Source organism: Balearica regulorum, chromosome 16, assembly GCF_011004875.1.
Source record: "Balearica regulorum gibbericeps isolate bBalReg1 chromosome 16, bBalReg1.pri, whole genome shotgun sequence".
Taxonomy (NCBI): domain Eukaryota; kingdom Metazoa; phylum Chordata; class Aves; order Gruiformes; family Gruidae; genus Balearica; species Balearica regulorum.
The window spans coordinates 11,646,284-11,660,823 of NC_046199.1; the positions used below are offsets into that span (position 1 = coordinate 11,646,284).

Sequence of the window (14,540 nt, forward strand, 5' to 3'; positions counted from 1 at the left end):
GTCACACCACAGAGGGACTGTCCGTGGGTAGCAGAGGGATGGGGAGAAGGTTGGGTTATTGGTGAGCTGCTCCTTTCCCCCTTAGGTGAGAAGGCAAAGCCTTTCCCCAAAAGCCACCCTCTCTGGGGAAAGTGGAAACAAATTTTCACTGTCCAAATTTAATGAGAACTAACAGCATACCCTGAGGAGAGTAAACTGGATTTTGTGGAGCCTTTTCCTGTTTTGTTAATTAGTAATAGAGTTTTTTTCCCGGAGAAACCCCGATCTATCGGTTAATGGAGTTTAACGTACTAAAATACCAGCGAGCACGACCAAGGCAGCACAGCCCCGCAGATACAATAGGCACATTGTTTCCCTGAGGATCCTATCCCCCCTTTTATTGGGGGGGGGAGAATCACTTCACCCCATTTGGCCTCTCCTCCCGCAAGGCTGCGGCTGCCCGCGGGGGGCTGAGGGGGTTCCCAGGGCGAAGCCGTTTGGGAGGGGGCAGAGGACCCCGGCGGCGCTGAGCGAAAGGGTTAAGGGCGGCGGGGCCGCGTACGGGGCGGGCGGCCCCTCCCCGCCGCCGGGGCAGAAGTAGCGCGTCCGCGGCGGCGCGGCGCGCAGTGCCGAGGCGGCGGGACGGGGGAGGTCGGTGCCGCTGCCCGCCCCCGCCGCTCGGGCAGCTTCGGTGAAGATGGCGAGGGCGGCGGAGCGGGGCGGTGCGCGATTGGGGCCGCCGCTGCTGCGGCTGCTGCTGCTGGTAGCGCTGCCCGCCGCCGCCCGCCCGCCCGCCTCCTTCCCCAGCGATGTGAACGGGCACAGCCTTCACCCGCCCTACTTCAACCTGGCCGAGGGCACCCGCATCTCCGCCACCGCCACCTGCGGCGAGGAGGCGGCGGGCGCCGGCAGCCGCCGCGCCGTGGAGGACCTCTACTGCAAGCTGGTCGGGGGGCCGGTGGCCGGGGGGGACCCCAACCAGACCATCCAGGTACGGCCGGTGGGGGGGCGCACGCACACCCGCACACGGGCAGCTGGCGGAGCCGCGCTGGGGTGGCAAAGCCGCCTCCCGGCCGGGGCGGGTGCGGAAGGGTCTGAGCCCCCCTTTGTGCTCCCCCGGCCATCGCTCCCTCGTCCCACCCCTGTTTTTCAGCCGTCCGTAGGAGAACAGGCAGAGCTCGCTCTCGCTGGGGGCTGGGAAGGGCAGAGGCTGCAGCAAAGAGTGGGGCAGCTCGGAGATGGGTGAGCAAGTGGTGCGCAAGGCCCCACGGCCTCCACTGCCACGGGTGTTTTCCCACGCATCCCCCACTTGCCTAATCGCCAGAGCCAGACCTCGTGCAGAGCTGGTATCCATCAACTGGCTGCTTGGTTGGTGGTGGGGTGCTCTTGGAGGGGGCAAAGGGCAGGCAGGGGTGGTCCCCAGGGCATCCTCCCCTGCCCAGGCCCGTGTACTGGAGCCAGGAGCCCATCTGAAGCCCCCTGGAGCGGCAGGGCGATGAGACGCACGTGCTCTTTCTCTCCCGGCCTTACCAGAAGTTGCACAAGTGAAACGCAGCTTGCTGAGTTCCCATGGCATTATTTTTAAAGTTGTTGGTTCTTTATATTGGGCAAAACCAGCTCCTAAATTCCTCTGCCAGTCAGAGAATCAGTATGATAAACATGATAAATACTGTCTTTATGGACCTTAACTCTACCATTCCTTCTGTGTTCAGTGGTGCATTAGGATGAGCAGAGGAGAAAGTTAAGAGGGTGAATTTTACAAGCACGTCAGGTGACTTATCTCAGGGGTCCCATTTTAAATGGACCAGAGGGAGCTTGCAGTCGGGAATGCAGATGGTAAAAACTGCTGTGCATTTTAACAGCTATAGCTCTCTTGAAGAGAGGAAAGAACAGTTGTAAACGGGCTTGTAAAACACAAGCTGTAGTTGTAGGAACTCCAGACCCACTGCCCCCCTCAGGGCAGCCCAAGCTGGGGAGAGCAGCTCTGATTTGAAATGTTTTGCAGCCTGAAGCCTGCCACGGAGCCACCAGCTGCTGCTCGCCAGTGTTTTCTGCTTGTTGCTTATGAGGTTCGTGGTGCCAGTTCACCTGTTGCAATGGAGCTATAGCATTGTCCCTGGTGTATATAACAGTAAGGAAGAGCGAGGGAAAACTGCTGGTTTCTCAGATCGAGCCTTTCTTGGCCCTTTTCTTAGAGGTGGCTTTGTTAGAAGATGATTGCTGAAGCATTCTTCTCATTCTGGCCACATTCTCCTGAGCCAGTGCTGTACTAGGAATTTTCTGGCTAGTGTGTAGTTATGACAGAATTTTGCCCTGTTTGTAGTAGAAATTGTTGAAGATGTTACTGGATGGCAAAAAGATGACATATCCACCTCTGTGTTTTGCCGCCTTTTAAAGTGATCTATTTCACTCTGCTGCACTGTAAAATAATGTAACTTTGAGGCAAAGGTAGTAAGGAAAGGTAAAGAAGTAACTGCCACTGTCTGTGCTTGCAAACAAGTGTGAGTGATCTGCCAAGCAAAACTGGGAGGGTAAGACTGCCTGGAAAAGCTGGCAAATGTGGATGTGCATTTATTGCTCTATATCTGTCCGCTTGTGCTCCGGCCACACCGCTAGCTTAGCATGACGCACTGCACTAAGGATGCTGGTGGCTAAAATAAACCTTTCAGGCTATACCAGCTTTGGGGAGAGTTGTAACTCATCCTTCAAGCGCAGCCCTTTCCTGGCACCGCAGGGTGTGCACATCCTCCTGGCTTCCCCCTGCTGCCGAACAGAACAGGGCTCCTCAGCCACGGATTTCTGCAGCAGCCCCCTCCCATCCCCTCTGCAGCTCTGGCGTGGGGTTGCTTTGATCTGAGCACCGCTTCCCAGGCCAGTGGTCTTTGGTCAGTCTGAAAGCTTTAGAAAAATCCTTTTGTAGTGGCTCCTTTCCATGACCACAGGCAGCACCTAAAAGGGAGGGGAGGAAACAGGAGGCATCAGAGCAGAGGTCAGAGTTCCCAATTCATCCCCTTTAGGGGTTTTGGCACCACCCAGTGACTAAAGCAATGAGGGAGGTGGGAGGGAAGTGTTCAATTTGAGTAGACAGAAACGACAATAATGAACTCCACAGGCATGTCCTCGCTGCCCGCGTGTCCCACCAGACGGAGTCTCTTCCCTTCTCCGTTCACCTGCTCAGTGCGGCTGTGGTGTAAAGGGGGGTTTGGTCAGGAATTCTGGAAGAATGCCTTCGGACCCTCCAAGAGATTTCCATGTGCTGTGGTGGTGAAGGGACGTTTGCTTGACTAAAGGCTGAGTGTAAACATTAATACAGTCATCTAGTCAATGAGTTCAGTCAGTTCTCTGTTTTCTGCATGTTTTCATTTGACATTGTAGAAGACTTTCAGGAAAGGGAGTTCATTGACTTTGAAACATGACAGTCTCAAAATGTCGATAATCATTAAGCTTCGTGAAATAATGCTGCCCTAAAGACCCTTGCAGTGTTTTTGGCACAGCTTGTGGGAAGGCTCTAAACCTTTTCAAGGAGTTTCATTTGCTTTATTCAGGGCTCTTTGGCAGAAGATAGCATTTGTAACTGTGGGGGGCTTTTCAGCCTGCAAGGATGTGATGCTGAGGTGTGCTGAAAGGAACTTGCCATGGAGGTTGCCTTCCCTTGTCCCACTTGCTAATCAGCATGGTCAATCCTACCTTAATGATAATATCTTGAAGATGAGGCAAAAGAGAGATTATAGGTTTATTTTTCTGATCAAGCTTTACTGAAGATGCTTGTAGCTATCTGTCTTCCCAGACAGAGACAGCTCTGCAAAGGCGTAGCTGTGTGCTCATGTTCCCCATCCCACCCAGCTGCCTGGGGGCTGTTCCAGAGCCCTGCCAAAGCTGGCAGGGATTGTACGCTGCTCTCGGAGTGGGGCAGGGTTGTAGATCATTACTTTATTTCAGGAGATTAGTTGTATAACAATAAGGGAAGTTACTAGCATTAATTAAAGCAATTATAGACCTTGGAATTTTAAAATGTGCAACAAACCCCACTGATTTCAGATCAGTGCTGCTTTTGCTTTGTTTCCATATTGAGTTACAGCGCTGAGCTACACTTACTTGCCTGAGCACTGTTGGCGCTTACCAGAGGTCTTATCCTCTCGCTCTTCCAGGTGTTGGTAACAGATGAGGTCTGAAGCTGTTTCTTACCTGGATGTCTCTGAATTAAGTGGCATTCTCTTTTGATGTCCTACAGTCGTCAGTGACCATCTGGCCCGGTGCTGCTTTATCCTGTGGCATCTCTTGCGCGTGGTGCTACACGGCGAGGGGGAGCTGGCTCAGCCCAGGGCTCGCTGGGGTTTGGGTGACAGTTGGCATTGTACCTCTCTGTATGCGTCTCTTCTGTGTTTACATATATGATAGTGTTGGACTTCAGTGGTTTAACTGCAGCTGAAGATGTGTAGTTTTTAGAACAAGTTGTTGTTGCCCACAGAAGAGACACCTGGTGAGGTAGTACCTGCTTAACTCTGTGTGAGCAGTTACTTGATCTGCGAGGACAGCCCCGCTAACAGCTTGTAAGCACACACTTTCCTTGTCCGAAGTACTACTTTTTGCCCCCCATTTTCTGCTCTTCTTACTTCATCCCCAGTGGTCCAGGCTGGGTCGTGCTCCCTGTGGTTTTCCAATAAATTAGGTGAGGAGGGCTGGGGTAGGGTCACAGCAGGGCCAGATAAACTGGGACAAAGCCATCTGCTTTTCCCGAGGCAAGCCATGCCAGCGGGGTGCCAGGCTAGTCTTTATACTCAAACTTCAAAGTCCCCACTGAGGTGAGCAGGAACAGGATCAGGCCTTGCAGGTCTCTGGAAGCTGCCTTCCATTCAAACCTCCTCCTTATCTCTCTCCCTTCACAGTTTGCTCTGATAGTGGCAGTTTTATGTTCTCTAAGCTGCCTTGCAACTTCTTGCATTGCTGAAGTTCTTTCTTTGGTGCACCTTGGTGATGTCCACGCCTCTCCTGCTCTGACAACCTGCCGTCTCCACTAAGCCTGTAGCTCAGAATTGCTTTTTAATTAAAATCCTCTGCTGATGTCAGAACTTCTGTCTTCTCTGTAGAGACCTGATGCACTGTGCAGGAGCCCAAGCTGCTCTAAAATAGGAAAAGCTGGAAATGATTCTCATCAGGTTTAGGTCTGGCTCTAATGAAACAATTAATTAGCAACTGGTGCATTGGAGGGGCTAATCTTGGTTTTAACAGCAAACTTAGTTCAGCTGTTGGTGTGTTACCAGCCCAGTGGCAGCTAACGCGTGCAAGCTGCCCAGCAGTGTGGGGGGGGATAACAGCAGCATTACAAATGTGGAGCAGCTGATCCTAACTTTTAATCCTCTCTTACTAAACTTGAATTGACTGTCACCCATCAATGTGAACTTTGGGTTCAAAATGGTTTTCACATTTGTGGTAAGAATTTAAAGTATGAAAAAACTTTATTTTTTTTTTTATTTATCCCCATTTTGTAACCTTGCCTCGCTTCTCCTCCCACCTTAGTGTTGTGTATTGTGCAGCAGAAATTTCCACACAACCTGTTGCACCGGTTGCCGTTAAAGGTTTGTGCTCAAGAGTTGGGTCAGTTTTATCTGGTCTGCTCTACCTTCTTGCTCAGTACGTGTTCAAACGAGCCTTGTCCTGACCTCTCTGTACAGCGGGAGCTCCCTCCATGGGTGTCAGGGTTACCTGGATGGTTTCAGCTGCCCTTTTCTTTGGCCTTGTGCTTGCCTGTCTTCTATTTTCATATCTCTAGAGGAGTTAATTAAAAGGTGTTCTTGTTCAGGACAATTTGTGTTGCATAATTGCGTGCAAATAACATAGCACATAGCTGTGGGGAAGAGCACTGTGAAATCTCCCGTTTCCTTTGCGTTGCTATTCCTCCAGAGTTTGGGGCATCTGGAAAATCACACGCTCTGCGGTGGCTCTGTCTTGCCTCAGCCCTTGTAGGGATGCAGATGGAGTAAGGAGGAAGGAGATTGCCTGTCTTGAGATCGTGTACCTGGTATAATATTAAAGCTGGCTGCAACTGGGACAGGCAAGGGCAGCTTGCTTGCCTGGTGATAACTGTGCCTTTAAAAGGAAAACTGCCTGCAAAAGAGTTTCCTTCTAGGCTGTTTGTACCAGCAATTCAAGTGACAGAACAGTGGCTCCACAAAACAAATAACTTGCCAATTTTCAGGGCTATTTGCAGGTTTCCTTAAGAGTGGGTCGGATTCATTTGTGCATTAAATGGGAAAGAAAGAATTGCCCCTAACAGCTGAGGTCTTTGTCTGATCTTGATCAGGAGGTGCTGTTCAAGTTGCAGAGCTGTTTTCTCTGGCAGCGTGTCCATGGAGCTGACAAAGCCACCCGCACCACAAAAGCAAGGCAGAAAAGTGATTGTAGCTAGGTCCTGGCCAGCTGACAGCAGGGACTGTCCCTTTCTGGCTTTGCGTTGCAGCATCACTAGCAAAAGGACTTGGCTGCTAGACTGTCAAGCTTGAAAATGTGGCTGAAAGGACTATACTTGTGAAATGAATAGGTTGACAAGAAACAGATTGCAAGGAGTTGGGCAGAAGAACTGCCAGTCTGGGTGCATAGGAATGACTGAATGCTCTGGGTCAGGATCTTTGGCTGTCAACAGGGGTGTGAGTGGCAGCCTCAGCAGAGGAGCTGGTGGCCCTGGAGCTTGAGCTCCATTGCCGTGCGGCTTCTCCCTCTGCCTGCTCTTCTGCATCTGGCAACCAGTTCTTTGTGTCAGGCTCCCTTTGCCAACGCTCAGTGCATATCTGAAACACAGAAGGGGTGCTTTTTAGAGCAGCCCAAATTCTACACTGGGTTGTTATTGGGGGGGGGGGGTTTGAGCTTTTTCTTGTTCCTTTTTCTATCCGTTTCCTAAATTGGTGCAAACAAAAAGTTTATGTATTGATTTGCATTAGCAGGCTTACACCCTGTATCTTCTGAATTGTCTGCTTTGTGCCACTTTTTTCTGGCTACAGTTAAATGTTATTTTTGTGCTTTCCAACAGGGCCAGTACTGCGACATCTGCTCCTCTGCAAACAGCAACAAGGCCCACCCCATAACAAACGCCATTGATGGGACAGAGCGCTGGTGGCAGAGCCCCCCTCTCTCCCGGGGGCTGGAATTCAACCAGGTCAACGTCACTTTGGACCTTGGACAGGTAACCCAAGTCCTTTGTGGTTATGTTGTAGACCGTGATGGCATGGACCTGCCCCTCTGCTTCTAAAATCCTTCAGTAGTCCTTGCTGGAAGGATGGGACAAAACCTGCTCATCTAATGACAGGGCAGGAGACTCTGGTTAAAATGCAGAAGGGAAAAGCTCTTGTCTGTTTCTAGTATTAATTGCGGTCTGTGCTATTTGCTGTTACTATGTTCTCCCTAAAAGCTGGGTCACTCATAAAAGTTCGCTGCCCTAGGCAAGTGCCATTCCCCTACTGGGGGTACCTGCCTCCTGAAAAGGGACTGTTAGCAAGGCTTCACCGCAGAACAGGAAAATACAGTCCTGAGGAGTTTAAGGTTGTGGTGTAAAACTTTAATGAGTGCATTTAAAACTCTTTAAAAACAGTCAGTGCTGAAGATCTTCCTATAAACAACAAAGAATGGCATGGATGTTTGGTGTCTAATGCTGGTAAGTCAAAGGGAATTAACATTGTAATAGCACGGCTGCCAGCCCCACCACCTCCTCTGCTGCTCCTATTCATCTGCAAAACTGTTCCTCTGGAAATGGGTTATTCTCTCAGAGGTTGCTCAGCATAGAGAAAAGCAGCAGAACAGCCGTCCTGGCTGAAGCTACAGAGGCAGGAAGGTGTTACAAGCCAGAGACCCAAAGGGCTGCGGGATGCGGTCTGCTTTCTGGTATGGGGGAGCTCCTCAGTCCTCAGCCTGGGGCAGATGGGCAAAGCGGGTGTGTGAGACACCCTTTCCTCCATGGTGCTGTGCAGCCTCATCTCCGCCCCCAAAAACCTCTTGGGGGTTGGTCTGTCCTGCGTGGAGGAGGATTTGGGAGGAGGCAGCAGTAGGGAAAAGAGGGATGAAGAGATAGTGTGTCACATACAGACCTGTCCTTTGGGTAAAAAAAAACTTGGTTTGAAGCTGTTTCCTTCAATATTTAAATAGACACAGCACATGGCTGGGTGTTAGCACGTGGGGCTGGGAGAAGGGGAATGGAGCCTCTCCCAGGAGACAGCGCTCCTTGCCTGAGGGTCTGACGCGATGCTGAACCAAGGTGTTAGCTTGCAGAGCCCTTGTGCTGCCTGGCAGACTGACTGCTGGCCAGCAGTCCCAGCTCCTTGCTAGCAGCCATTAGTCCTTGTACTTTGGGATTCAAGGCATTTGCTCTGTAGTCTCTTTATGACAATTTAACAGTTAACAACTGAAGTGCCCCTATGAGAGGGTAGGGATGGGCTTTCACCTCCTCTGCTGCACTCCTCTAAGCTCTGCTACGAGCCATGCAGCACCAAAGGGCCAAGTTTGGGGGGTTGGAAGGCTGTGGGACGGGGCAGTTGTGCAGCTGTGGACAGCTCACCTCTCGCATGGGAAACCTGGCTGCTGTGATTGCTCAGGCAGCCTTTCGGGGGGCTGAGTGCACTGTCCCTTTATTTGGGAGTTTGCACTGATCGCAGTGATTTTAAGCCTTGTCGGACACTGAAGCTTTGTGCTGACCTTGCAGGTGGCTTTTCACCCTCTCAGATGGAGTAAAGGCTAGTTTGTCATCACTGTTCGTAAGGCATACGATTCCAAATTTACAGCTATAGATGCCTGGGATGTATTGATGATGATACTCTTGTGGTAGATGCCTCCAACACACACTATAGTCCCCAGGATTGTCTCTGATCTGCTCTCTGCCCTGCTGTAGCACTCACTTGGAGCCTCTTAATCACCCTCCACAAATTTGTTCTCTTCCCACGAGTGCCAGCTATCTAAAGCACCAGCAAAATATCCCCTAACACCCAGGCTACAGCATACGTAGTGTAATAGCTGTGTGGACAAAGCCTCCCCGGGCTGCACGCAGTGTGCTGATCCCACCAGCCAACGTAGGTGGCATCTGCTGTGTCTCTTAGAAACTTCCCAGCTGGCAGGGGTGTGCTGGGTGGGTGGATTGCTTGCGCTCCCCCCTCTGACCAAGGGCCAGCCTGTAACGCAGCTTTCTGATCACTCACTGCTCCTCTGGAAAGGGATTTCCAAAGACCAACTTTCCGTGAGAGCTTCTCCTCCTCTTTGTCATTCTCTGTGGCAACTTTCTGGCTTCAGGCCAGAGCCAACCCAGCCGTGCTGCGCGCTTGCAAGCTGCTGCATTTGGCTGACCTGGGGATTTGCAACCTTGAGAGCTGCAGTGCTGGGAGCTTTGAGCCTGGAATAATTTGGGGGGGCTGCAATACTGCTAAAACTGAGCAGGTGTAAGTTTACCTTCTCTCCTGAGCCTCTCTATTTGCTCATGGTATCCTGGGGGGTGGAATCGCATCATCTTTTCTGCAAGGTTGGTAGCAGAACCTGCATGCGTGATGCTGGCTTTGCAGTTGCCTCACCTGGTGTGGAGTTTCTCTGGAATTACAGATCTCGCTGCTTCCCTCCCGGCTTTGCAAAGTAAGCAGTTGCCCAGCTGGTCTCAACAGGAGCACAGACCTAAAGCTTCAGCCCATTTTTAGTGGCTTCCTCTTTATACATGCCATTATTGTATGTAATTCCTATAATAACCTGTTTATGCCCCTGGTGAGAGTCAGTTCTTTGCTTTTCCCTCCTTTGTTTTGCTAGATCGGGCAACAGAAACAAGATGAAATGTTACAGAATTGCTAATTTCCTCCTTTTGAAGTTGAGGCAGGTTGAAAGGATGGAAGATTAAAAGAGGAATTCTTGGGTTTCAGTGGGTTCTGCAGGGCAAATGTTGGATCAGACCAGTGTACCTGGCAGCCAGGCTTTGCAAATTCCTTGGATACCTGTGAAACAGTGCAGGTAACACCCTCAAAGGCATGTCTGAGAGCAGGGCTTTTTTTGGCTGACAAACAAGGCCTGTCCTTGCTCTGTGTAACCCTCTAGGGAGCTCTTGGACCAATTAACATTTAATTTAAGGGACTGACGGCCACTAAAAGCTTTTGTCCCTTTGGGGGATGGTGAGTGCCTCCAGCGGCACTGATGGCATGGCACTTTGGTGCGGGCACTGCAGGGGCTGGCACAAGAGGTTATGGTGTCACCCCCCTCCCTTCGCTGCTGTGCTTTCCTGCTGTCTTTGTCCCCCTCGAGCCATAAATGCTTAATTACCAGCTGGAATTGAGTTTCTCCAGCATTTGGCAAGGCTGTGGCAACTGGGAGAGGGGCAGTTAATTAAGCAGCCTGTTGGTCTTTGCTTTTGCTGGCTGGGAGCTTGCTGTCACAGGGATGTTAAAATCCTATGGGAAGGAGAGGGAGGAATATCGTTCACAGCCAGCAAATAAGTTAAAGAACAGCTCAGGGCCGGCCACCCAGCTTGTGTGAGTATATTAAATGCTCACATCATGTCATCTTAGTGCCAGCAGTGGCCTAATCTTAACGGCTTCATTGGCAAGACGGATCAGAGCTCCCACCACAGCCTGGGAAGAGATTGTGTCTGATTATCTGCTGGGGGTGGTCAGATCTGAATTGCTTCTGCTGGTACTGTCTGTTCCTGCCTCCTTGGGGAGGGATAGTTTTTCTTTGCAGAATTGGTGGGGGGAAAACCTGGGAGGGGAGGAAAAGTTGCTGAGGGTTCCCATGTCAGACACAGGTCTGGGAGCCAGAAATATGGCGAACGGCTTCAAGGAGAGAATCTAAATGGATTTAGGAGCTGCTGGGGAGGCAAGTATGAAGAGGGAATGTTTCTTCTTTCTTGGTTTTAATCGTGACCTTCTGCTTAAAGCTTTAGTATGTTTAGGATGAACGGTTGGGCCGCTGCATGGATTTGCTGAAAAGTACAGTGTCATGGTGCCATGATGAAGCACAGTTCAGGTTTTGCAGAGTGGAAGAACTGGAGGGTGCCATGGGAGGATGCTGTTGTGCGTTGTGGCATTGCTGGACAATCTGAACTTGTCCTCAAAACTGGCTGTCCTGTTCTGCCTGGTTTGGAGGGCAAAGACCCACATTGTGACTGAGGCTCCTAAGCTTCCTCACTGTGGCTTAGCTCCAAGCTCTTTCCTCTCCTGCCCGGAGCTTTCAGACTAGCTGGAAATGGGAGGGTGCCTCTGCTGCAGGGGGGCTGTGCAGGGAGCAGAGGGACAGGACACCATGACTCACTGCCACCATGGGCATTGTCCCCTGTGATCCTCTTGTGATTAAGTGCTGCAGTGGGTGGAGGGGAGGAAAGGGTGTGATGGAAGATTCTCCCCCCCCCCCAAGAAGGTCATTTGAGTCAGAGCTGACAAAAATGAGGAGGTTTAAAGAAACATGAATGGCTGGCTTCCTGCCAGGCCTGACATCTTCCTTGCATGAAGGTGAACCCAGGCCAGCCCTTCCCAGAGATGTTTATGGATAGTTGGTGCTTTATGATAAACTCTGTGGAGAGGAATGCTTGCAGTCATGCAAGAGCAGGAGATTCGTGCCAGTGCTTGCTTGAGGTTAATTACTGCAGTGAGAAGGTGGCTGGATAGCATCCCCCATCTCCCCCCGTCCCCGGAGTCTGTTGGCCCCAGTGACACTGAAGAACAGCAGAATTTCAGACTGAAGCTTTGCAGGGAGTTTTGATTTACACCCCTAAAGGTATTTAATTCTCCCTTTAGTCAGGAACTGGATTTATGTGTTGAAAGCCTCTACTTCAGGGGTAAATCAGGTCTGGCAGAGCTGTGTCTGGCAGTGCCTGGGGCCTCTGCTCCGATCTCACGGCACTGCTGTGGCACCGCCGCACAGAGGGCACGCAGCCTCCCCAGCACACCGGTCACTGGCAAGAAACACCTATGTCCATTCACCTCTGCCACCGAGGAGAGAAGAGAAACCTCCTCCTTTGGAGAGCTCCAGGCTGTTACTGCTTAAAATGCAGCTCCCTTTAGGGTTAGGAAAAAAAAAAAAAAAAAAGTTGCATTCATTGGTAACTCAGGAAGATAGAAAGGAAGTGAAAAGCTGAGCACCGGGGCCAGTCCGAAGGTGTGTTTTGTAGTCACTGTAAGATGTGTCTAGGCAAGGGAGCAGATCGATAGCTTGCTGGGTGCCTTAAGTTTGCTGGGTGCCTTAAGTACCTCTTGAGTTTTGTAGTAATTACAATGGGATCTGCCAAAGTTACCATTTTTTCTGGCCTCTGTTGAACCGATTAACTTATGCTTCTGGCTCCAAAGTAAAGGTGTTCGTTGGCACGATACTCACTAGACACTTCAGCCCTTGACCAACAGGCTGCTATTCTTTCAGTGTGAAACTTCTCTCAAAAGGAGATGGATGTTTTTCCTGTCGATTTCCAGGGTATAAACCTACTTCCTTTCCCTCTTGCACTGCAAACGTGACCTCGCGGGACTGGCTTTGCACAACAGTTAGACGTGCAGGACTCTTGCAGGTTTGGGGTATGTAGCTGAATGCCTGACTTGCGTGAACAAGTCAATCCTCTTTGTGTGAACTGATTTCTTGTTAATGAATATTAAATTCCTACTCATCCTTGGTAGATCTGCACTGGGTTCTGTAGGTGAAAATACCACCTGGCCTAATGCTAAAGGAACACCACTGAACCAGACCATAGTACCTTGTGTGTCACAGCGCTCTGAAATCTTCTTTCACCTTGGTTTCTAGCCTCACATTTATTTTGATTTAATTGAAATAGTAATGGAAGTTGCTGGTAGAGATCCTCAGGAACCCGCTTTGAAAGGCAGCTGGAAGGAAAACGTGCTAAACCCACGGGCTGAGGCTTTACCTCCCTGTCCCCAGCAAAAGCCTTCAGCACACAAAGGAATCTAATGTGTATTCCCTGGCTTAATTGAAAAATCCTTCTTGATGAGTAAACTCATGAAATTCCAAGAGAAAGCTCATGGTTGTTCTTGAATGGAGCTGTTGTCCTAGTGTGCTTTCCCTAGGCTTGGTGTGGGATAGGGGTGATGGTCATCCATGAAGAATTTTCAGCTGAAAACTAGATAAATTTCTCTCTTCTTTCACCTTCTTCCTTTTGCACCTTTGTTTCTGTGAGAACTCATACTGCCTGCGGGTGATGTATCTGCTGCCTACGTTTCCCTCTGAGGCATCCTTGTTTGTTCTTGCTATACACAGGGGGAAACTTGAAATGAGTCTCTTCCTTTCCTTCCCTTCCCCTTGGTGGGGAAGTCTTCTGCATCATTTTCCCCAGCACACATTGCTGAGAAACGCACAGCTTCCATTCCTCTCAGGGCCACAGGCTGCCGTGCCTGCCTGGCACGTGTTTTTCACAGAGCACTGCAAGAATGGGTGAAGAGTTAAGATTTTTTTTTTTTTTGTACGTAGTTTTTGCTTCTCTTAATTTATCTTACTGTAAGGACTACTTGGTCTTTGCTGTGCTGGGGCACCGCTGTGGGAAAGGGGTAGGAGGGCTTAGTGATATTTATTGTGAGCTTTTGCACCTTAAGTAAAGGGCTGGGGCGTAAAATCTCTAACAAAGACATTCTTTCTCCAAATTGTTCTCCAGCTCTTGGAGCAAAAGCAGTATTAAAAATAAAGCACGTTAAGCAGGCTGAGCAGAAATCCTTTTTGCTTTCAACAGCTGAGGCTAAAGTCTCTTCTCCTGTGGTAGAGTCTTCTGCAATTGCCATAAAATCCTCAAAAAGAAGATCAAGATCCCTATTTGTCCATTTACAGGCTTCAGAATCCTGTTCCTTGATCCGAAATGGCCCGTGGCTCCCCTTTAACTTTGGAGCCTGTTCAATGCTGCTGTATTTTAGCATGACCGTCGAGTGGAAGCAGGGTGCATATTTGTAATGCTTCTCTGGGAAAAGCAGAAAAGGTGTGACTGTGAGAGAGCGTGCAGCGCTGGGAGCTGGCGCTGAGCCGAGGTGTATGGATCTTCTCTCCCAATATATTTTACCCTTTATTGTTTGAAATAACTTAGTTTGTGAAGGCCGTTCTGTTTTCTTCAAAGTTGCAGTTCCCCTGACCTGGACCAGCAGCTTGCTTTTCTTTTTTTTTCTTTTCTCTTTTTTTTTTTCTTTTTAGGCCGATATGAGGAGATTTTTGCCTTTGCTTGGCCCTTCTTGACCTTTCTGTGCTTTCTGTCAGCTCCCACCAGATTCCTGGCTCCAGCGGCTGCGCGGGAGCCGCTCAGGTGAGCAGGAAGGGAGTGCCTGATGGTTAATCAAGTGGGGATCTGTCTCCTCTGGCAACAAGAGCAGACCCATCCTCTCCCTTTCAAACAGCCTTGCCCAGTTGAATGCCAAGTTCCCCTCTCTGGGATCCAGAACAGCCAAGACTGAGATTTCTTTTTTCCTTTGTTAGTGCTGGTTGCTGTAAGGGAGAAGTGCAGAATATCACTTTAGGTAAATCATGGTTGACATATGGATTTTAATTGTATGTTACATTTACTTCTGCTATGAACCAGTACTGCTTACAATTTTTTTTCTAGGACTGCAGTGAGTAGATGGTATTTCGCTTGTAACGTT

General features: G+C 50.0%; 1 protein-coding gene across 3 annotated transcripts in view; it reads left to right on the plus strand.

Moving 5' to 3' along the window:
• The first annotated feature begins 590 nt into the window (after positions 1 to 590).
• Positions 591 to 14,540, plus strand: part of LAMA5 (laminin subunit alpha 5) — a 92,513-nt gene continuing 78,563 nt past the window's right edge. For 2 of the 3 annotated variants that reach the window (XM_075768417.1, XM_075768418.1), the window contains exons 1-2: positions 592 to 970; positions 7,004 to 7,156. In XM_075768417.1, the coding sequence (XP_075624532.1) occupies positions 677 to 970; positions 7,004 to 7,156 (447 nt within the window). In that variant the 5' untranslated portion in view covers positions 592 to 676. Of the gene's footprint in view, positions 971 to 7,003; positions 7,157 to 14,540 lie in introns of all 3 variants that reach the window. The other variant, XM_075768419.1, reaches the window with a different exon arrangement.